General features: G+C 40.9%; 1 protein-coding gene across 1 annotated transcript in view; it reads right to left on the minus strand.

The window, feature by feature from the left end:
* Nucleotides 1-23,923, minus strand: part of LOC306895608 (uncharacterized protein) — a 59,067-nt gene that overhangs the window by 9,166 nt on the left and 25,978 nt on the right. Inside the window, exons 16-26 of the mRNA XM_079458978.1 lie at nucleotides 14,000-14,173; nucleotides 11,651-11,824; nucleotides 11,144-11,317; nucleotides 10,237-10,410; nucleotides 9,948-10,121; nucleotides 8,630-8,803; nucleotides 8,378-8,548; nucleotides 7,528-7,701; nucleotides 7,211-7,381; nucleotides 6,673-6,843; nucleotides 1,321-1,494 (exon numbers count right to left, since the gene is read on the minus strand). Of these exons, the coding sequence (XP_079315104.1) occupies nucleotides 1,321-1,494; nucleotides 6,673-6,843; nucleotides 7,211-7,381; nucleotides 7,528-7,701; nucleotides 8,378-8,548; nucleotides 8,630-8,803; nucleotides 9,948-10,121; nucleotides 10,237-10,410; nucleotides 11,144-11,317; nucleotides 11,651-11,824; nucleotides 14,000-14,173 (1,905 nt within the window). The remainder of the gene's footprint in view (nucleotides 1-1,320; nucleotides 1,495-6,672; nucleotides 6,844-7,210; nucleotides 7,382-7,527; nucleotides 7,702-8,377; nucleotides 8,549-8,629; nucleotides 8,804-9,947; nucleotides 10,122-10,236; nucleotides 10,411-11,143; nucleotides 11,318-11,650; nucleotides 11,825-13,999; nucleotides 14,174-23,923) is intronic.

Here is a 23,923-nt window from a genome sequence, read left to right on the forward strand (position 1 = left end):
AGTGAAGGCATTTAAAACCAAACTGACTCTGTGGGAGACGCAGATGCGGAAAGAAAATTTGAGCCACTTTCCCAGCTGCCAGACCATGAAAGAGAAGCTCTCTACCAGTGCGTTCCCGAGCGCACAGTTGGCTGATAAAATAGGTATGCTTGCCGCTGACTTTCGACGCCGATTTGCTGACTTTGAAGCACAAAAAAGCAGGTTGGAACTGCTCGGTAACCCATTTGCTGTTGACGTGGAAAGCTCACCACCAAACCTCCAAATGGAGTTGATTGACCTCCAATGCAATGATGCACTGAGGGCAAAATATGCGGCAGTGGGTGCTGCGGAGTTCGCCCGTTTCCTCCCCGACACAATGCCCCAGCTGCGCATCCAGGCTGCTCAAACGTTGTCTATGTTTGGCAGCACATACCTGTGTGAACAACTGTTTTCTTTGATGAACCTGAACAAAACATCACACAGAAGTCGACTTACTGCTGAACACCTCCACTCAATTCTGAGGATTTCCTCAGCTCAGAGCCTTACCCCGAACATTGATGAACTTGTGGAAAAGATGGGACACCACCAAGTATCACCCTCAACCTCAAACAAGTGAACATTACTGTGCAATCACATATTTAGAGTTTTTACTCAGTTCAGTTCAACATTATTCATAGTGGAGCATTGCCTCTGAGTAACACTGTATGTAACATTTTAATCATATACCATGTTTTTGGTTGTTTTAGCAGCTACACTAAGCATATTTCTGTGGTGAAACAGAATAGATTTTAAATTCATTTTACATGGCTATTATTCATAATATAATTCATAAATTCATCAAACAGGTCAGAGAGTGTTTAATTTAAATTCAGATTAAAAATATAACAATTACTTTGACCATAACACGACTGTTTCACCCTCAACCTCAAACAAGTGAACATTACTGTGCAATCACATATTTAGAGCCATAAGAAAATATTGCTTTATTTATCTGATCATATTGGAATATATTTGTTAGGTTTTCAGTAGGTTCAATTAGGTTCACTAGACTATATGCGTCATTTAAAAATTTTTCAATGAACATTCGAACAGTCCGGCCCTCGGCTTGTAGCTAAATTTTTTATTTGGCCCTCCGTCCATTTGACTTTGACACCCCTGTTGTAGAAGAAGACGTTTAATGAAACCTCAGCAGCTGGTGCTGATGAAAACAACTTTATACATTTATCTTTTGTTAAATCTTGAATTCACTTCAATTCAACAACAGATTGTGTAGTAAACACTGTAAAATACTGTATGTAGCCTGCAGATGATTGTTTATTCTTTTATTTTAACACATCTCACCTCACAGTGTTCAGTGCACAGTTTGTGTCGTGTATTAACTGATAGATGAGTTTGACTCCTGATGGTCCAGGATCATTTCCAGTGAGATCCAGCTCTATCAGATGTGAAGGGTTTGATCTCACAGCTTCAGCCAAACATCTGTAACCTTCTTCTGTTATACTGCACTCAGACAGACTAGAAAACAGACATTTGAAATATTAAACTGATACTTTAGATTGTTAAAACAGTGCATTGTTTCTTTCAGGTTATTAGAGATCAGATTGGGCTGGATGTGCGAGTAGACGTGCTTCACCTCTCCCCTCTAATACAACACGGAATCAGGTTGTTGTATCACTTAACTTGCACTTCTTTCATATTAGTGTATTTTATTCATAGCATACATTGTTAATTATCACTGTCGTTGCTAACTTATCCTGATATCTCAATAACCTCTCCTGGTTATTTACTTGAAAATCTTAAACCAAAACACTCAGCGCCGTTAGCATAGCACAAGCGTGCTAGCGGGCTTTCTGTTTACACTGCTAAATATCATCTCGCCTTCTAGCTGTCTTGTGTGCTAACGGTTTCTCTCTTAAGCGTATATACTAAGAATCACCGAGCAGCCTTGGTAAATTGGAATTACTCTTCAAACCCGGTGAGTTATGGCTTCTTCTCTTATTATTGTCACTTGCACCTCATGTCATATGTTTAGCTTAGCCTTCTCTGTCAGCGGCGAGGGTTTTACATGCGCTAAATGCAGGGAAATAGCTAGGCTGACAGAGAAGATCTCAGAATTAGAGTCTCGCATCCAATCTTTATCTGAGGATAGTAAGAATGTAAGGAGCTTAGAAAACACTTTGGATGCGAGCAATATTAGCGCGCACAGTTCGGTTCCTGTTGAACAACCCCCGCAGCTGGGAAACTTTGTGACTGTGAGACGGTGTAGTCGCAGGTCAAAACACCACTCAACCGTTCCGACTACAGTCTCGAACAGGTTTGCCCCGCTCAGCGACGCACCGACTGAGAAACTTGGTGAAAGTGCCCTAGTTATCGGTGATTCTATTGTTCGGAACGTTAACATAGAGGCACCAGCCACCATAGTCAAATGTTTACCGGGAGCCAGAGCGCCTGACATCAAGTCAAATTTAAATGTGCTGGCTAAGGCTAATCGTAAATTCAGTAAGATTGTTATTCACGTCGGCACAAATGATGTTCGACTCCGTCAATCGGAGATCACTAGAGATAATATTAAAGAGGTGTGTGAGCTCGCAAGCACGATGTCAGACACTGTAATATTCTCTGGCCCTCTCCCCACTTATCGTGGTGATGAGATACATAGCAGATTATCATCTCTAAATGGCTGGTTGTCTGAGTGGTGCCTGCAGAATGATATTGTTTTTATAAATAACTGGAAGAGTTTTGAGGGCAGACCTGACCTGTTGAAAAGAGATGGTCTCCACCCCTCCTGGGCTGGAGCTTCTCTACTCTCTAGAAATATGGCACATAGTCTTAATGCTAAAACTTGACTCACTGGGGCCCAGGTCAGGGAGCAGACTGAATGGCTTAACCAACGGTCTGCTTGCCGTCTCACGTTGCAGAACATGCGATAATACTTTCTCCCAAACATCATAAAATAGAGACTGTGTCTGTCCCCCGGATTAGTAAACATAAAATAAAGCGTAAACCTCTCAAAGGTAATTTAGTTAACGTTAAACTAACTAAACATGAACATAATACAGATAATCAACTGTTACGACTCGGATTGCTAAATATTAGATCTCTCTCTAATAAAGCACTTTTTGTTAACGATATGATAACAGATCATAAAATAGACATGCTCTGTCTAACAGAAACATGGCTAAAGCCAGATGATTATATTGCTTTAAATGAGTCTGTCCCCCAAGATTACTATTATACACACGAGCCTCGCCTAAAAGGCAGAGGGGGAGGTGTTGCTGCACTTTAGCATTTCCCAGAAGTCTAATCCTAAATACAATTCTTTTGAAGTCATGGTACTTGATGCATCAATACCTAATACTACGGACAAAACATCTTTAAAATTTATTCTGGCTATTGTATATAGGCCTCCAGGGCACCACACTGATTTTATTAAAGAATTTGGTGGGTTCTTATCAGAACTAGTACTGTCTGCAGACAGAGTCCTTGTTGCTGGGGACTTTAACATTCATGTAGATAATGATACAGATGCTTTAGGAATGGCTTTTAAAGACACTCTTAACTCCATGGGCGTTAGTCAACATGTGTCAGGACCTACTCACCTTCGTAATCATACTTTAGATTTAATTTTGTCTTACGGTATAAACGTGGTCGATGTTAAAATCCTTCAGCAGAGCGAAGACATCTCAGATCATTATCTGGTATCATGCTTGCTTCAATACCCAATGGTGGCAAATCAAACTCCAAGTTACAAATATTGTAGAACAATAACTTCGACTACAAAAGGTGCGTTTCTTGATAATTTGTCTGAATTGTCTCAAATCTCTAGCATGAGTAATAACGTTGAAGATCTTGACTTTACTATTGAAAATATTAATGCCACCTTCTCGGAAACGCTAGACATAGTTGCTCCCTTGCGCTTAAAGAAGATTAAAAATGACAGACCGACACCGTGGAAAAATGAACACACTCAGGCTCTAAAGAAAGCGGCACGAAAAATGGAGCGCAACTTTAAGAAAACTAAATTAGAGGTATTTCGTACTGCCTGGAAGGATAGTACAAAAAAATACAGGAAAGCCCTAAAAACGTCTCGATCCGCCTACATTTCATCACTAATAGAAGAAAACCAGCATAACCCTAGGTTTTTATTTGATACAGTGGCTAAATTAACCAAAAATAAATCGTCAGCGACTTCTGATGCTGTATACCAGCATAGCAGCGATGATTTTATGAACTATTTCACAAATAAAATCCAAGATATTCGAGAGAAAATTATAACTATGCAACCAGATGCGAAACCCGCTGAACAAACGACTTACTACAGCACCCCTAAGGAGAAATTACGTTTATTTTCTACTATAGATCACGATGAACTATCGAAAATCATTAGATCATCTAAATCGACTACATGCATGCTAGACCCTATACCTACAAATCTTCTGAAAGAGATGCTCCCAGAAATTATAGATCCTCTACTTAGCATTATTAACTCATCTCTGACATTAGGACATGTGCCTAAAGCATATAAGGTGGCTGTTATAAGGCCCCTTGTCAAAAAACCCCATCTGGACCCTGGAGAACTAGTTAACTATAGACCTATTTCGAATCTACCTTTCTTATCTAAAGTTCTGGAAAAAGTAGTCTCAACTCAAATATGTTCCTTCCTCCAAAGGAATGAGATTAATGAAGATTTCCAGTCTGGATTTAGAGCACATTACAGTACAGAGACTGCTCTGATTAGAGTTACAAATGATCTGTTTATGGCGTCCGACCGAGGTTGTATCTCCTTATTGGTGCTGCTAGATCTTAGTGCTCCATTCGACACCATTGACCACAGCATGCTCCTACATAGACTTGAAAATGATGTCGGTATTAAGGAAATAGCTTTGAAATGGCTTAGATCTTATTTATGCGACCGTTTCCAATATGTAAAAATAAACAATGAGGTATCACGCAAAATCGCAAGTCCAGTACGGTGTACCACAGGGCTCAGTACTAGGGCCAATGCTCTTCCCATTATACATGTTACCCCTAGGAGATATAATAAAGCGACACGGAATAAGCTTTCACTGCTATGCTGATGATACGCAACTTTATATTTCCTCGAAGCCTCACGAAACACAGCAATTCCATCGAATAGTGGAATGCATTGTCGATATAAAAAAGTGGATGAGTAGCAATTTTTTATTACTGAACTCGGACAAAACTGAAGTGTTACTTATCGGACCGAAAACCGCCCTACGTAACAACCAAGAATACTGCTTAACTATTGATGGATGTTCCATAAAACCCTCATCTTCAGCTAAGAATCTTGGCTTTATATTCGACAGTACTCTGTCATTTGAGAACCAGGTCGCCAAAACCTGTAAGATTGCGTTTTTCCATCTTAAAAATATATCTAAATTACGTCATATGCTGTCATCATCAGATGCGGAGAAGCTTATACATGCCTTTATGACATCAAGACTAGATTACTGTAATGCACTATTAGGTGGTTGCCCTGCAGGCCTATTACAAAAACTCCAACTGGTCCAAAATGCGGCAGCTCGAGTTCTTACACGTACAAAAAAGTATGAGCATATTAGCCCGGTTCTGTCAACCTTGCACTGGTTACCTATAAAGCATCGCATAAACTTTAAAATCTTGCTTATTACCTATAAAGCCTTGCATGGTTTAGCCCTCACTACTTGAGAGAACTTCTAACGTATTATAGTCCATCACGTGCACTACGCTCTCAGGCGTCAGGTCAGTTGGTAATACCTAGAATTTCAAAATCAAGTGCAGGCGGCAGATCCTTTTCTTATCTAGCGCCTAAACTTTGGAACAGTCTTCCCTGCAATGTCCGGGAGGCGGACACACTCTGTCAGTTTAAATCTAGACTAAAGACGCATCTTTTTAATCTTGCATACACTAGATAATCATAATATATGTATTTCAAAGATCTAGGCTGCACTAGTTAAATCAACCGGAACCAGGGACACTTCCAATAACAACTGATGCATTTGTTGCATCAAAGAGTGCAGAACAGTACTCTACTCTCAGCCAGTCTTGTCTCATTGTTCCAAGGTTACAAGAGCGGAGCTGGCAGGGCGCAATCCATTCCTAGACCTGACAAATGCTGGACGAAGGAAGTGACGTCCCTACAAAACTTCAGCCACTATTAGATTATTAATGATAATTTTAAATCTAATTTTTTATTTTTTATTTTCGCCTTGTTGTGCAAGCACTGTTGAGCTTGTGCAGAGGCTGCCGTTTTTGCCAGAGGGGAACTGGAATCCCCTGGTTAGGCCTGGTTTCCCTCCGAGGTTTTTTTTCTCCTCCAATGGAGTTTTGGGTTCCTCGCCACCGTTTGCATACTGTTTTGCACTGTTTTGCCTGGCCGGGGGGGCTGCTAGAATTTGGTTGTCTTATTTAATTAACACTGCATATAGGAATTTATTGTGTGTCTGATATTTGACATGTGTTTTGAATTCCATAACCTTTTATGTTTTACTTATAGTCAATTTTTCTTGTACAGCTGCTTTGTAACAATGAAAATTGTAAAAAGCGCTATATAAATAAAGCTGACTTGACTTGACTTGACTTGACTAGAGAAACACAATATTCCTTACTACTGTTGAGAGAATCAACAACAACAATGAATAATTTCTGTATTAATAAAGAAAGCTAAACATCTACTTCTCTTAATGTAGTTACCTGAGTTTCTTCAGTCTGCAGTTGGTATGTTCAAGTCCTTTCTGTAGTTTCTTCACTCCTGAATCCAGTAGATTATTGTTGCTCATGTCAAGCTCTTTCACACTGGAGATTGAGCTTAAAACTGAAGCTAAAGCTGTACAACTTTCTTCTGTTAGACCACAATCCCTCAGTCTGAAACATTAGACAAGAGAAACATATCAACAATCAAAAAACTATTGTTATTACAAACATGTTTCAGTAAAAGATGAATAATAAAAACCAGCTGCAAATACGATAATAATAAACCCACTAATCCTTTCTGTCTTTTTTCTTCTTTGACATAATATATGCCATTTATCAAACACACAGAATCATCATAATATCTCATATTTCTCAAATCTCTGGCAAAAATCTGAATTAAATAACATAAATCGACAAACAATGAATTCTGACATGAACTGTACTTTAGTTTCCTGTCGAGGTTGAATAAGATACTGCATGTATATGTCCACATACATCCTTGTTTTAAAGAGACAATAAATAAAGATCAAATCCTCACGTGAATGCGTTGAGTTGACAGTGTTTATCCTTCAGTAGATCAGAGATCTGTTTCACTCTTGACTCGTCTAGTTTATGATCCTTCAGATTCACTTCTCTCTGGAGTAAAGGGTTTATACCAAGAGTCTTTAGATACTCAAAGGCTTCGACTGCAGATGAACTCTTCAATAACCTGCAGACAGAAGATAACAGTGTCATTATTAATAAACATCTATTGTGATAACCTTGTATTGCAATAATGAAGAATAAAGAATAAAAGCAAACCTCAAACACATATTCAAGTTTTATTAGTCTAATTCTTATTTTAACACATCTCACCTCACAGTGTTCAGTGCACAGTTTGTGTCGTCTATTAACTGATAGATGAGTTTGACTCCTGATGGTCCAGGATCATTTCCAGTGAGATCCAGCTCTATCAGATGTGAAGGGTTTGATCTCACAGCTTCAGCCAAACATCTGTAACCTTCTTCTGTTATACTGCACTCAGATAGTCTAGAAAACACAGTACAAAAGTTTTGTAATTTAGTTTTATTTATTCATAAACATTTACTCAGTAACTCTTAATTAAAGTCACTGAGTGCATCCGTGACACATCAGAGGAGATCTGGTCCTCCTGACTGAGTCTGGTTTCTCCTGAGGATTTTTCTCCATTTATTTATCATTGGAGTTTGGGTTCCTCACCACAGGGCCGTGATGGCTTGCTCACCAGGAGACTGCTGATAGTAGATAAGCTTAAAGGTTCAGTAAGTTCTGTTAACATCGCTTTATTAGAATGATTTAGCTTGTTCTACTAACACCATGCGCTGTACTGTGTTTTACCTTTTATGTGTTTTTCTGTTTTAATTTTTATCTTCTCCTGTAATGCTGCCTTGAACAATGCACACTGTGAAGCTCTTTATAAATAAAACTGAATTTAAATGATTTTGAAATTTCTTGTATTAAAGGATTGATCACTTATTGGACCGGATTCATGAACAACTGTACACAAGTGTTGTCTTATGAGACACTTATGATGTTTTCTTTGATTTCACTTGGTTCTGAATCTCATCCTACATTTAGAGCATTTTACATTTACATTTTTTATTTGTACATTATCACCGCATGTATAATATTGTCATGTTTGTTGTGTTCTGTGGAGTGTGTATGATGATGTGATCGCTGAACTCACTTGAGTATGTGGAGTTGACACTGAGGATTCTTCAGTTTGTCACAGATGCGTTTGAGTCCTGAATCCATCAGACGACTGTTGTTCAGATTCATCTCTCTCACGAGGGTTTTACAGGAGAGAACAGCAGCTACAGCTGAACACTGTTTCTCTGTCGGCTCACAGTTATTCAATCTAAACACAATAACATCATCATCAGATCTTTATAACACACACATGTATGAAGGTGTCTTATACTGTATATATGAAACTCACGTGATTTTCTCCACTTTACTATGAGAGTCCATCAATAGAGCCGAGAGTTTCTCTCCATCCAGATCTCCCAGTTTATTGTGACTCAGATTCAGATCTTTTAGCAGTAATGGATTCACACCAAGAACACCAGTCAGATAAACACAAGCTGCTTCTGCTTTTGGATTCTTCAAGAATCTACAGACAGAAGATCAGTTCACATCATATGTTATCATGATGTCTCTTATAGTTCACATCATTCTTTAAAGCTCCGGTGCAGTTTTCATATTTACTGCAGTGAAACTGGAGACAACAGAGTTCTGACAGAGTTTCAAGAGTTCTGTGTGTTATAAGCTGCCTTTCCACTGCACACAATATTTGAATAAGACGCTTGAATTCACTCAGAAACAGTGGTAATAAACTTTTAGTCTGAACATAAATCCACACTTATATGGAGAGAAGCTCATTCTAGTAAAGAAGCACATGAGCGTTCATCCTTCAAGTTTCCCATAGAGGAAAGAAGAAAGGAAGGCAAACTATAAACAGCTATGACAAAAGACAGCCAATACTTTAAGTGAATAATAATAATGATTTGTGATAAACCAAGAGCCTCCACAAGCATATAGCATAATTATTCATTATATTCTAAATTAATAATGAAATGACAAATTCTTCTAAATGATTGTATTTGTGGCGAGCAGGGCGGGACGAGAGCCGAGAGGGAACGGTGCGAGGCCGGTGACGCTGCGAGGCCGGTGACGGTGAGAGGCCGGTGACGGTGCGAGGCCGGTGACGTTGCGAGGCCGGTGACGTTGCGAGGCCGGTGACGGTGCGAGGCCGGTGACGGTGCGAGGCCGGTGACGGTGCGAGGCCGGTGACGGTGCGAGGCCGGTGACGGTGCGAGGCCGGTGACGGTGCGAGGCCGGTGACGGTGAGAGGCCGGTGACGGTGCAAGGCCGGTGACGACGCGAGTGAGAACGAGTGTCTCACATCTCTGACGGAGGAGCTCCTAAAGCATTAGAGACGAGCAACAACAGGACTTTATGTTGTGGTTTATTATGTTTGTGTGGCCAACAGTCGACCATGAAGGAGCTGCTGCCATTTTAAATTTGTTTTATTGTTTGTCTATTTAATTAAACTGCGTTACAGTATTGATTTGTTTTCTGACAAAAGTTCTTACTAAACTAATGCAAATCATTTTCTTCTTTGACTTACAATTCAGTAGATTCCTCCTCTCGTCCTTCTAATAAATATTGCAGCTACACACTGTCTGATCAACCTAGTTTCATAAAGTAAACTTCACATTTGTGACTAATGTTTAATGTTTAAAAGCAGTCCTCACCTCACAGTGTTCAGTGCACAGTTTGTGTCTTGTATTAAATCACAGATGAGTTTGACTCCTGATGGTCCAGGATCATTTCCAGTGAGATCCAGTTCTATCAGATGTGAAGGGTTTGATCTCACAGCTTCAGCCAAACATCTGTAACCTTCTTCTGTTATACTGCACTCAGACAGACTAGACAAAAGATTAATATTTTATTTTTCTATTTTATATAATGGTAAATCTCACCAGTGCAGAAACATTCCCATACATGCATTAAGAATAAATGAACATGAATGAAAACACATACTTGAGTTTCTTCAGTGTACACTGTGAGTTCTTCATCAGATCAGCGATGTTCTTGATTCCTGAGTCTCCAAGTGGATTTCCACTCAGATTCAGATCTTTCACATGTGATGGATTTACATGTAAAGCTGCTGTGAGAGCAACACAACCTTCAGCTGTGATACTACAACAATTCAACCTGAAGAGACACAAAAGGACTCATGTTAACCCTTTAACGGGCAAGTTACCATATTTAGTCATCTAATCGACCAATCAGTCTAGGTCACAAATAGTGACATCATGTCATGTGACCAATCAGGAGTTGCCGAAGGTGTTTTAAACTTCAGCGTAATTCTGGAGTTGTGGAAACACGGATCAGCTCTCATATCTTATCCCACAAACATGTAAATATCATCAAAAAGAACAATGATGAGATAATGAAACTCACACATTATATTTCTGAATAGTTGTGTTTAATGTTGAGATGGATGTTATTTGTGTAGGATGTCTAGAGATTAGTGAACATTGTGGCTGAATATTGGTGTGATCATATTTGATCATTCGTCCGTTTCAGGTAAATGACAAAGTGTCCATATTAGGACATAAACCTGAAGCGTCTAGCACAGGGGTATTCAAGTAAAGCTCCAAGAGGTTTGCTCTTTATATTTTCTTCCAAACGGAGGTCCGGACTCTATGTTTTTTGAAAATAAATAACTATTTAATCAATTTAGCCCAGTTATCAGACCTTATTCAAAAGATAAGGGCTCTTTGGGACAAATCCCTCGTGTACTACATTGACATGTCTCGCTCTCATCAGGGAACGGATGTTAAATAAGAAACCACAATATTCTCTAAACCCTCTCAAATGTACAGTCATTTCTGTCTATGCTGAATAGAACACCATGTATAAAAACTTTATAGAAAATCCTCACGTGAGTGTGTTGAGTTGACAGTGTTTATCCTTCAGTAGATCAGAGATCTGTTTCACTCCTGACTCGTCTAGTTTATGATCCTTCAGATTCACTTCTCTCTGGAGTAAAGGGTCTTTACCAAGAGATCCCCTCAGATACTCAAAGGCTTCGACTGCAGAAGGATTTCTCAAAAATCTGCAGAAAAACAGGCAGAATTTAAATGACTAAAAAATCATAGACAATGTTTTTTCAATAAAGCTCCAGCAGCTGATGCAGATGAAAACCATTTGATTTGAATTGTGCTGAGGTCTGTCTGAATAGTCAATTCTAAAGGTGTGCATGAAAACTGTTAAATGCACAGTGTAGTGAGGTAGGCGGGACGAAGGCCTCTCTCTCTCTCTCTCTCTCTCTCTCTCTCTCTCCTTGTACTGCATCATTAACCACTTTAAATTATTTTTGATTTGTTAAATGACCATGGCATAAGCCTTTGCTGAATCACTGCTCTCTCATTTAGTTCACACATCTCACCTCACAGTCTTCAGTGCACAGTTTGTGTCTTGTATTAACTGAAATATGAGTTTGACTCCTGATGGTCCAGGATCATTTCCAGTGAGATCCAGCTCTATCAGATGTGAAGGGTTTGATCTCACAGCTTCAGCCAAACATCTGTAACCTTCTTCTGTTATTCTGCACTCAGACAGACTAGAAAACAGAAAGATTGTCATTAGTTCATAAGAGCTGTCAAGGTCTTGCCATGTTATGTTCTGTCTTTTTTTTCGTTGTCCATCAATGATTAGGGTTTTTGGGAACACATGTGCTTGATGGGGTCATTTAAATTCCCTAGTCTGTGTGTTGGTTGGATTATTTCTGTCCTGGACTTTGCAGGTATGGGTATGTGGGCAGGTGCCTTAGAACTCCTTACATCAACATATATCAATACATGAAACTCTTTCTTTTACCTTCTGGACAAACTGATCAGCGTTTAAATGTTTTTGTGTTGTCCGTGTTTTTTTCACCAGAATGTTATTATAAACATTTTTGCTTTATTTGTTTCTTGTTCACCCTTTTGTGTTGCAGTCACAAGCCAAACTGCAAAAGTAGCACATCTGTTTATTTATTTCTAAGAAAAATTATATTAGGAGTGTACTGATAGATCATGCTAATGGATCTTCCCATAACCTGAAAGCACACGTACATCTATTTGATGTTTGCATTTACATATGAAAGAAATATATTTGGGATTGTTTGCTCATCTGCAATACTGGGTAGACTTTTGAAAGATCAAAGAAAATAAACTCTGTGATTAACAAAGGTTTAAAAGACTTATTTTGTCTATCAAGTTAACCATTACAATGGCAACAATTTTTTTATAATAAAACATGAAAATGTTTTGAGCGTAATGTTTTCGATTAGATAGTCGGATAGTCACAAAATCTTCCAGTACACTGAAACATTAGTTCCCTGAAGTTCCCCTATTGTAACCCAAAAGCCAGTAAGCGTTGATGCAACTGGAATCGCATGAGGCAACTCAAACTTCATAAAACGCAATAGAACTTATAAAAAAGACAAACGTTTATTTTATTTCATATTTAAAAATACATTCCGGGTTGGCCTGCAATGTTCATGTTTGCTGTTTAAAAAAAACGCATTATATTACACATATTCTACTCCGCTGTATCCATTCTGAAATGAGTGGCCGAAGGATCAATTCAGGCCTAAGTTGGATAATAAAAACGCAGATTGACCATCGCGGTTCTTGACCTTCTGGACTCTCGCAGCTTCACTAGGTAGAGACGCACCGTGCAGGTGATTCACGCTTCTCTCTTTCTAAATAAAGGCTATAATTTGTTCAAATATATGCAATCGTATGGCTCTACTCTAGCTCTGTGTCACATTTAAAGCGGATGAAGTGCAAGAACTTTTTCACTCGTCTGATCAAATATTGTAGGCTACTGTAAACAATAATAACAGCTTTAACTTCTCTTAAACTCAGCAAGTGACCATAAGCGGGACAATCCTCCGCTTCCAAATCAAATAACACATTGCTTCATCTGATATTGATCATATTAAAGCAACTACAACGCCTCATCTTAACAAACTCTGCACTTTCAAATCCCTTTTGAACGTTCATTTTCAGAAGGACATCAGTAAGAACTTTATTTTTATTATAAAATAATAAAACATAGGATAAGTAAACAGGAAGATATAGAAAATACTTTAAGGAAAATTATATTAATAATAACAATATACACAAAATATACAATACATGTTATTTGAATGTGCAATTATCTCATGCAAGATTATGTTGTATTGAATAGATAAATCATGTATAAAGTGTTTATTGCTGGGTTAACCATTAATGCTTTTCAATTAGGAATGGGTTGTTTTCTTACTGTCTATTGCAGGTAAAGAATCACTAAGTGAGAGTAAATTAAGTTACTATCATTTCAATGAAAAATACTTTTCTTTTGATAATGTGATACAGTTATAAAAAATAGGATCTATTGTCATTATAGCAATTAGTCATGTAAATAGAATCTGTGGGTTTTTATGACATAATTGATTGAAAGTATAACGTAAAGGGAAGTAAAATATTATTATTGAAACGCAAATATCATTCATACTACATTTATGTGGTTCATATACCGTATAAATACATCAATGGGTTGTCCTTAACTGAACACAAAATGTTTTGTTTTTAGCACAACTGTTTTTAGAGTGTAGGCTAGACATGAAATTGTCCAAACGATTCATCTTCAGAAATTAAAACCTTTTAACGAACGCTTTTGTGACTGATTTGATTAAATTAATTAAAAAAATAAAAAGCAGAAAGGTCCTCTTTAACCAGGAGAAATATACATGCATGAAGATACATACTTGAGTTTCTTCAGTGTACACTGTGAGTTCTTCATCAGATGAGAGATGTTCTTGACTCCTGAGTCTCCAAGTGTATTTCCACTCAGATTCAGCTCTTTCACATGAGATGGATTTACATGTAAAGCTGCTGTGAGAGCAGCACAACCTTCTGCTGTGATACTACAAGAATTCAACCTGAAGAGACACAAAACAAACTTTGTTAGGATGCTCCCGGTGGATTTGATTAAATCAAAAACCCACAATGGGGAAAACATGCACAAAAAAACTAGCAAACAAACACTAGAAAACAAACAATTCCCACGAGGGGGACAAAACAAGGGTCTTAGAAAAAATAAAATATGTTCACTAAACTGAAACGGGTAATCCAACAACACGCTAAACCGGGGATACTACCGTGAGCGCAAGCCATCAAGTGTAGAGAACAAACATAAACAATGCACCGACACTGAACAGAGGGAAACTGGGACTATATAAAGGGAGACACTAACGAGGAGTATATACATGGGGAGAGTGGTGACAGGTGATTGGACTGAAACCCTAACGAGAGTGAAACACAACAGGTGATGGGAATGAGATCCTAACAAGAAAATTACAGGAGATAGGAGGGTGGGGCTGAGAGACATAACAGGAAGACACGTGGCGCCAAGTAACAATATAAAGCCACGTGTCTCCACACATAACAGTGACCCATAAAAGATGGCAATGTCATGACTCTGCCCAGGGAGCTAGAAATCACGAGACAGGAAGGACAGAGTCCTAACAGCACAACCCCATGTCAAAGAGATCTGACCATCTGTCAACAAGCAGTGCATCAGACTACTCTACACTGTATTCTGGCACCATTTATAGGCTTGACTACTCCCTCCCCGGATCGTACCATCCTACAGGTAAGTACATTTCATAACTTCACCGCTCAGATTTACATAAATATTATATAAATGCATATACACATAAACTAAACATACGTTTTCATTTGGTTATTCTCCAATAACCATGGAACATTCAATGACATCACACACCACCCGTAACCCTACCTATAAATATCTCAAACGGATAGCTGTACAGGCTTTGCAACATGGATCTTAAAACGGCTAAGTGTTGTCCTGTAATTATGGCAAATATTTTAATAAATCTTGTAAAGCAATGTACGTGGTTTTGTGGTTATTTCTTACACATGGAAGAGTTAACAAACAAAATCTCATAACAGAGTAGGATTCAAGTTGCTAACATGATAAACAAGCAACATATCCCCTAAGGTACTTAAATTAATCACATAAACACTTCAACTAATATAAACACAGAATACATAGAACCGCTACACCGATCTGTGTAACTATGATGTACGGTGTCGGCAAACAGACAGTCATAACGTGCAGTCTATGTGTGTGCGGTATATGGATGTGTGAATTAAGTCTCAACGCGGTCACAGGTTACCTCGTGACAGACTTCATCTACATGAGCAGAACAACAAACCTTATTCATGACAAGGATAAGGGGTCATATGACATAGCTAAAACAAATATTACCGTTTGTTTCATGCATTTACATTTACATTTAGTTATTTTGCAGACGCTTTTATCCAAAGCGACTTACAGATGAGGAAACATTGGAAGCAATTATAACATCATAGGCAACAAAATACATAAGTGCATCAAACTAGTCCATTAAAGCCTAGCACAGTATACAAAGCTAAGAATAGTGAGGTTAGTGATTTTTTTTTCTTTTAAAGAAGGAAAGGGAAGAGAATTAGGATAAATCAATCAGCGACGTGTTGACGGAAGAGATGCGTTTTTTAAAGATGGCAACCGAGTCTGCTGATCTTGTAGCAGCTGGTAGATCATTCCACCAATGTGGAACAGATCCAGAGAAGGTACGGGAGAGTGACTTCTTTCCTTTTTGGGATGGTACCACTAGTCGTTGTTCCTTTGCAGACCGCAGTGATCTGGCAGGAACATAGATCTGCATTAGCGAGTGGAGATACGATGGTGCAGATCCGGTGTTGGTCTTGTAGGCCAGGAGCATAGCTTTGAACTTTATGCGGGCGGCAACAGGGAGCCAGTGTAACCTGATGAAGAGCGGAGTTACATGAGCTCTCTTCGGTTCATTGAAGACCACTCTTGCGCCGCATTCTGGATCATCTGGAGAGGTTTGATTATGCAAGCAGGAAGTCCAGCCAGAAGCGCATTGCAATAATCCAGTTTGGACAGGAAAAGAGCCTGGACTAGGACTTGCGTAGAGTGCTCCGATAGGAAAGGTCTAATTTTATGGTCTAATACACTATTCATGCAATGTGTCTACATGATTTAAGGTTAAAAACGAATATTAAAGTCACACCTCTTCACATTTCTGACCACTTCTTCGTCTCTTTCAATATGCTCCTCCCTACATGGATTACATAAAAAAAACACCCATGTTTATTTTAGACGGAACCTTCGCTCTCTCTCCCCTAGCACCCTCTCTGCTAAAGTGACATCCTCTCTTCCCTCCAACTTTGCATCTCTAGATGCTGACACTGCCACAGACACCTTATGCTCTACACTTACATCCTGTCTAGATAATCTCTGTCCTCTGTCCTCCAGACCAGCTCCTGCCACCCCCTCCTTCCCCTGGATGTCTGACATCCTCCGTGAACAACGGAGTACACTCAGGGCTGCTGAAAAGAAATGGCACAAGGGGCCAACCAATCACTACTCTCCTCTTTCTCTGCTAGTGTTACCATGGCGAAAACATATTTTTATACCACCAAGGTGAGCAATGCACCTAACACTCAGCAGCTTTTTAAGACCTTTAACTCTCTTCCTTGCCCCCCTCCTCCTCTGCCCACTACCTCTTTGACTGCTGAGGACTTTGCGGTATTTTTGACTGAGAAACATCAGCCATCAGCAAACAATTCTCAGCACCGCAGACCTCGGTACACACTACCCTCACTTCTAACACCGAACTCTCCTCTTTCACCCCACTGTCTGACACTGAAGTCACCTGACTTTTCTCTCGCCACCCCACCACCTGTCCGCTTTGCTCACCGGCACTTTTCCATCCACATTCAAACAGGCCCAGGTCACGCCACTACTCAAGAAACCCACATTGGACCCTAGTATTACAGACAGTTACAGACCTGTCTCTCTCCTCCCTTTTGTTGCGAAAACTTTTGAAAGGGTAGTTTTCAACCAAGTTTCCTGCTACCTATCCCAGAAAAGTCTACTGGATGACAAGCAGTCTGGCTTCGCTGTCCGCTGCTCACCATATGATCACTGGGGTCCCTCAGGGATCAGTGCTTTTTCCATCTACATGACATCCTTAGGACCCATCATACGGGCACACGGCTTCTTGTATCACTGTTATGCTGATGACACCCAAATCTATATCTCGTTTCACCCAGACGATACCACTGCAGCAGCTCGCAAAGCAGCCTGCCTAGATGACATCTCAGCTTGGATGAAAGAGCATCACCTGCAGCTGAACCCGGCCAAGACAGAACTACTCGTGTTTCCGGCACACCCCACTTGCTGGTCTTCCTGCAAAGGCTATCAAACCACTTCAGCTGGTTTAAAACGCAGCAGCACGCCTCATCTTCCAACAGCCCAAAAGGGCTCATGTGACACTCCTTTTTCATCTTTCTTCACTGGCTGCCGGTTGAAACCCGGATCAGATTCAAGTCACTGATGTTTGCATATCACTGGATCTGCACCGGCATACTTTCACACCCTACTACACTCCTACACCCCATCAAGAACCCTGCTTTCAGAAAATGAGCGGCGCCTTGTAATGCCTTCTCATAAGGGCACTAAATCCCTTTCCCACTCATTCTCCTTCACAACTCCTTCCTGGTGGAACATTCTTCCTAACGCGGTCCGGTCAACCACATCTCTCACAACCTTCAAAAAACTACTTAAAACACACCTCTTTGGTGAATACCTGACAAACAAATGAAAAACATATATAAAAAACATAACGTAAACTAACCCTCTTCTCTCAACAGGTAGTGGTCTAGCTTTCGTTGAAACTAGTAACTTTATATAAGCACCTATTGTACTATTGATCTTTGTATGATATAATGCTTCTGACTATCGCTCCCCAAACTCTGTGTAAATCGCTTTGGATAAAAGCGTCTGCTAAATGACTAAATGTAAATGTTAAAAACGCTGTATTTTCCACATACTGTGCATGTTTGTATCTCCTCTTTAACCCAAAGCTCATCGCTCTGAAAACCGAAGTGTGCTATGATTGGCCAATTAACCACTGCGTAGTGATTGGTCGAATACTGCAAGTGCGTGACAGAAATGGATATCTACCATATTTGGAACATCAGGTTCCAAAGCAATTCAATTTACATTTACATTTAGCAGACGCTTTTATCCAAAGTGACTTATAAACAGTTCCACGAGCAATAAGCGATATGTCATAAATGAGCAATAGTAGAATAGGTACAAATACAAAGTTACTAATTTCAACATTTTTGTAAAGTGATTTAATTTTACAATTGTATTGACAGGTATGTCTACCATACTTGCAAATACATTTGGGCGGTCCGGGTCAAATCATACCACGAACTGACGTACAAACCCAATTCCACAAATTGTGAGTAAACAAGGAATGGAATAATTTACAAATCTCAAACTTATTTTTTATTCACAATAGAATATAGATAACATATCAAATGTTGAAAGTGAGACATTTTTAAATGTCATGCCAAATATTGGCTCATTTTGGATTTCATAAGAGCTACACATTCCAAAAATTTGGGACATGTAGCAATAAGAGGCCAGAAAAGTTAAATGTACAAGGCCGGAAAACCATACTGGATGCCCGTGATCTTCGGGCCCTTAGACGGCACTGCATCACATACAGGAACGCAACTGTAATTGAAATCACAACATGGGCTCAGGAAAACTTCCAGAAAACATTGTCGGTGAACACAATCCACCGTGCCATTCGCCGTTGCCGGCTAAAACTCTATAGGTCAAAAAAGAAGCCATGATCCATAAACATGATCCAGAAGCGCAGGTGTTTTATCTGGGCCAAGGCTCATTTAAAATGGACTGTGGCAAAGTGGAAAACTGTTCTGTGGTCAGACGAATCAAATTTGAAGTTCTTTTTGGAAAACATTTTTGAGATGTGTTGATGCCATGAAATTTTAAATCAACTTATTTTTTCTGCGCACGTGCAAACCAACCCCCCCGAAACCCACAAACGTTTATGGCAAGCTGATTTATCAAGAATTATGTTTTTTACAAGTTGCAATTAAATTTCTTATATCAAGATTGTAACGACGCCGGATTCTCCCTCACCAACCACGCCCCCTGCATCGTTACTCACTCACGGACTATCCCGCTCGCACTCCCCTGATTACTGATCACACACACCCGCATCTCATTACCGGACTCTACAGTATGTATACCCCCACCTTTTGCTTCAGTACTTCGTCGAGTGTTGATAGTCGTAAACTGTTTTCTGTTATATGGTTATAGTTCCACTCTCGATATTCCCAATTCCCGTTTGGATTACTCTTTTACCAAATGCGTGACAGAACATTTGACCTACAAAAACTTCTCCAACTCCTGCGCACTCAACTCCCCCCACCTCAGTCCAGCATGAGTTCCATGGCAATACCTCACTGATTCTCAGGATCAGTGGAGGAGTGCAGTGGGTTCTGCCTGCAGTGTGAGTTATATTTCCAGATGCACCCAGGACTGTTCCTATCGAAAAAGCAAAGATCATTTTCATTATCTCTCTACTAAGTGGAAATGCTCTGAACTTGGCCAAAGGTATCTGGTAGGCTGGAGGACCGTTGATTTCCACACTCACTCTGTTCCTGCAACAACTCCGGGAAATCTTCGGCCAGACCGCGGACCATCTCTCCGTGCATGACCGGTAGCTGAGTTTACGGCATGGTTGCTCTTCAGTGGCTGATTATGCCATCCAATTTCGAACCTTGGCCGCCGGCAGTGGATGGAATGAAGCAGCCCTAATTTCAGTATATCGACAGGGCTTGATCCCTGTGATTCGTTCAAAGATGGCCATGTTTGATGACAGTTGGTTTAGAAGCGCTGATTCAACTCTCATCTCGGATAGCTCAGCGCCTGTATGCCTGTACCCAACAACAACCCCTGTATCTCCTCCATCCCCGCCTACACCTGCTGTGAGCTGCTCTCCACAACCTGAGCCCAAGCAACTGGGTCGCTTCCATCTCTCTGCTGAAGAACGGGTTCGCAGACGCAATCTTAACCTTTGTTTGTATTATGGAGCACCTAGACACTGTATAGCCAGCTTCCCGATCTGTCCCATGCGACCCGTGGTAAGTACGAGTCATACAGCCGCATCTGTTTCCTCTCTGGCTCATACCGATGTAGTAGTTGCTGCCCTTAATGTGTCTCTTTCAGCTGAAGCTTTGATTGACTCCGGAGCTGCAGGACATTTTATCTCTTTGGCTTTGCTAACCTCACTTGGGCTCAGAAGAAAAAGGAACCAAAGCACCATGTTCATACAAGACATTCTTGGGAAACCGTTAGGAAGAGGCCGGATCTGTTTCCACTCACCTCGGGTCACTCTAAAGATCGGGTCCCACCATTCAGAGGAGATCATGTTCTAGGGTTCCTGAGGGCTCCACCTCATATCTCGTCTTGGGATGGCCCTGGCTTCTTCTCCATCAAGCCTTGGCAAACTGGTCAATTCTCCATTTGGGAGAAAATTGCAAAGGATCCTGTCTGCCCATGGATTATTCTGCCCTGCTTGAATTCTGCAAATCTCCCTGTTCGGGTCAACTTTATTGAAAACCCAGAGGAGGTAATCCCAACCCAGATCCCCGGAGAATATGGGTCGATCCAGGATTTCTTTTCTCTAAATGTCGGGCTAAGAAACTTGCTCCTAACCAGCCATGGGACTGCGCCATTGAGCTGCTGCCTGGGGCGATACCGCCTTAAGGGAGAATCTACTCACTGAGGATCCCGGAACAGATGGTCATTATGGAATATGTTGAGGAGGCATTAAACCAGGTATTTATCTGACCATCTACTTCACCTGCCGCTTCCAGTTTTTTCTGTGTTGGGAAGAAGGATGGGAGTCTAAGGCCGTGCATCGATGACCGGACCCTGAACCTCCAAACCAAGCGCTTCACCTACCCACTTCCTCTGATCCCGGCTTCCCTAAAACAACTCTGTCACACCACTGTATTTTCCAAACTAGACCTCAGGAGTACGTACAACCTGATCCGGATTTGTGCTGGAGACGAGTGGAAGACCGCCTGCCTCACACCCAGTGGACACTATGAATATCGAGTCATGCCCTTCGGCTTGCATTCGCATTTCATTGCGTACTCGGCTATCAACCTCCCTTGTTCCCCTGGTCAGGAGATTCCTCCTGGATGCTGTACACTCCAGGACAATGGCTATCCACCCGAGATATGCATCTGCCACAAGCTGAGTCTCAGATATGTTGGACCGTTCACTATCACCCGTCAGTTCAAAACAGTCACCTACCGTCTCCAGCTTTCCCCTCACTACCGGATCTCCCCTTCCTTCCATGTTTCCCTTCTGAAGCCCTATTTTAACCCAGTCTCTGCTTCCTACACAGAATCCGGTTTATCGATGGACATGCCTCCTCCTCCACCTCCATGTCCATGTCAAAGGACACCAGAAACAAAATTGTAGACCTGCACCAGGCTGGGAAGACTGAATCTGCAATAGGTAAGCAGCTTGGTGTGAAAAAAATCAACTGTGGGAGCAATTATTAGAAAATGGAAGACATACAAGACCACTGATCATCTACCTCGATCTGGGGCTCCACGCAAGATCTCACCCCGTGGGGACAAAATGATCACAAGAATGGTGAGCAAAAATCCCAGAACCACACGGGGGGGGGCCTAGTGAATGACCTGCAGAGAGCTGGGACCAAAGTAACAAAGGCTACATCAGTAACACATTACACCGCCAGGGTCTCAAATCCTGCAGTGCCAGGAGTGTCCCCCTGCTTAAGCCACTACGTGTCCGGGCCCGTCTGAAGTTTGCTAGAGAGCATTTGGATGATCCAGAAGATGATTGGGAGAATGTCATATGCTCAGATGAAACCAAAATATAGTTTTTTGGTAAAAACCTAAGTTGTCGTGTTTGGAAAAGAAAGAATGCTTAGTTGCTTCACAGTAGGTATGGTGTTCTTTGGATGCATGGGGGTGGAAACATCATGCTTTGGGGCTGTTTTTCTGCAAAGGGACCAGGACGACTGATCCGTGTAAAGGTAAGAATGAATGGGGCCATGTATCATGAGACTTCCATCAGCAAGGGCACTGAAGATGAAACGTGGCTGGGGGGGGGGCACGGCGCGGCAACTTTTGTACTCTGACAAACTATCTTATGAATAAAAGCCTAAGTTGTATCTGTGTTTCTACGAGCCAAACAATACTAGTCACCACACAGCTTCACTCACTCTAACCAACTGCTGCCGATAAAAAAACTCACACTGACTGCTGCATTTTGATTTGAAATTAGTGTGCATTGTTTATCAACTACGACGTTACGTCGACGTAGTTACTAGGCCTGTCATGTGAGAGCGTCGGCGGGCACCTGTTAAACCCCTGGCGGCATTACCAGGCTGCGACAATGAAGGGACAGAAGTCAATGTCAGATTTTTTACAAATGAACTGGCAAAACAAAATGAGCAAACTACTCCAGCTTCAACTGTGGCCTCAACAACAGACCCGAACGTCCATCTCCACCACGGACTCCGACGAGCCCTGGCTAGCTGCTCTCCTCCGGCTTCAAGCCAAGCTACCGACAGCCACTATATTAGCGAGTGCTGCGAGGGGATCTCACAAAACCCAATCAACCTCAAGACCCTGCTGTGCTTATGAAGACCAAAAAGGTACAGGGGACGGGGTCTTCACAACGAGCAAGATCAGTTCAATATCAGTGGTTCAGAGATTTTAACTGGCTGACATTGTGTGAAACGAGCGGGAAACTTTACTTGTTTTGTTGTTGGGTGTTGACTTGTGATGATAATGACTATGATGTTGATTTAGATTCAAGGCAGCAAGATGAGTTGTGGTTGTGGACTGGATGTACTTTATGTGTTTGCTATAGTTTCATCTGTGCGTTTATGTGTAAATAGGCCTGTTGTGTGTGAATGTTAGAGTGGGATCAGAGGGGTAATCTGAGGAAGCATGTGTGCGTGTTCATCATGTGTGTACTGTAGATGTGACTGTGTGGTGTCGGAATAAAATAAAGTGCTCTACAAAGGTTATTTTATACATCAGTAATATTGTCTGTTTCAATGCATATGCGCCCCCACCCCTTCCGCGTGACTTGAAATTATGCCCCCCCCTGTTCAGATGCGTTCCGCGGTCCTTGGCCTGGGCAACGAAGGAGTGGCTTCGTAAGAAGCATTTCAAGGTCCTGGAGTGGCCTAGCCAGTCTCCAGATCTCAACCCCCATAGAAAGTCTTTGGAGGGAGTTGAAAATCCATGTTGCCCAGCAACAGCCCCAAAACATCACTGCTCTAGAGGAGATCTGCATGAAGTAATGGGCCAAACTACCAGCAACGGTGTGTAAAAACCTTGTGGAGACTTACAGAAAACTTTTGACCTTTTTAAGTGGGAGAACTTGCACAATTGGTGGCTGACTAAATACTTTTTTGCCCCACTGTATAGCATTGCTATATATAATTTTTACCTTAAATTCTTTGTGTACGTTTATGAGCTACAAAATATTTTATAACTTACAGAAGAATTAGTGTAAATTACAGTAAAAAGTAAAATAATTTCTGTCTGTTGGCCGCCCTGTCGTACCTGGCCACCTTTAAAAAAACTTCAGAATCCTTAAGAATCGCCTGCATGTTTGGATTTTGCTTCTGTCTTTATTAAGAGTCATTTTGCATGCTACACTGCATAATATTCTGAAGGTGCTTTCTATATGAAGGTAAATCATTGGCAAAGCT

Source organism: Barbatula barbatula, assembly GCF_947034865.1.
Source record: "Barbatula barbatula genome assembly, chromosome: 6".
Taxonomy (NCBI): domain Eukaryota; kingdom Metazoa; phylum Chordata; class Actinopteri; order Cypriniformes; family Nemacheilidae; genus Barbatula; species Barbatula barbatula.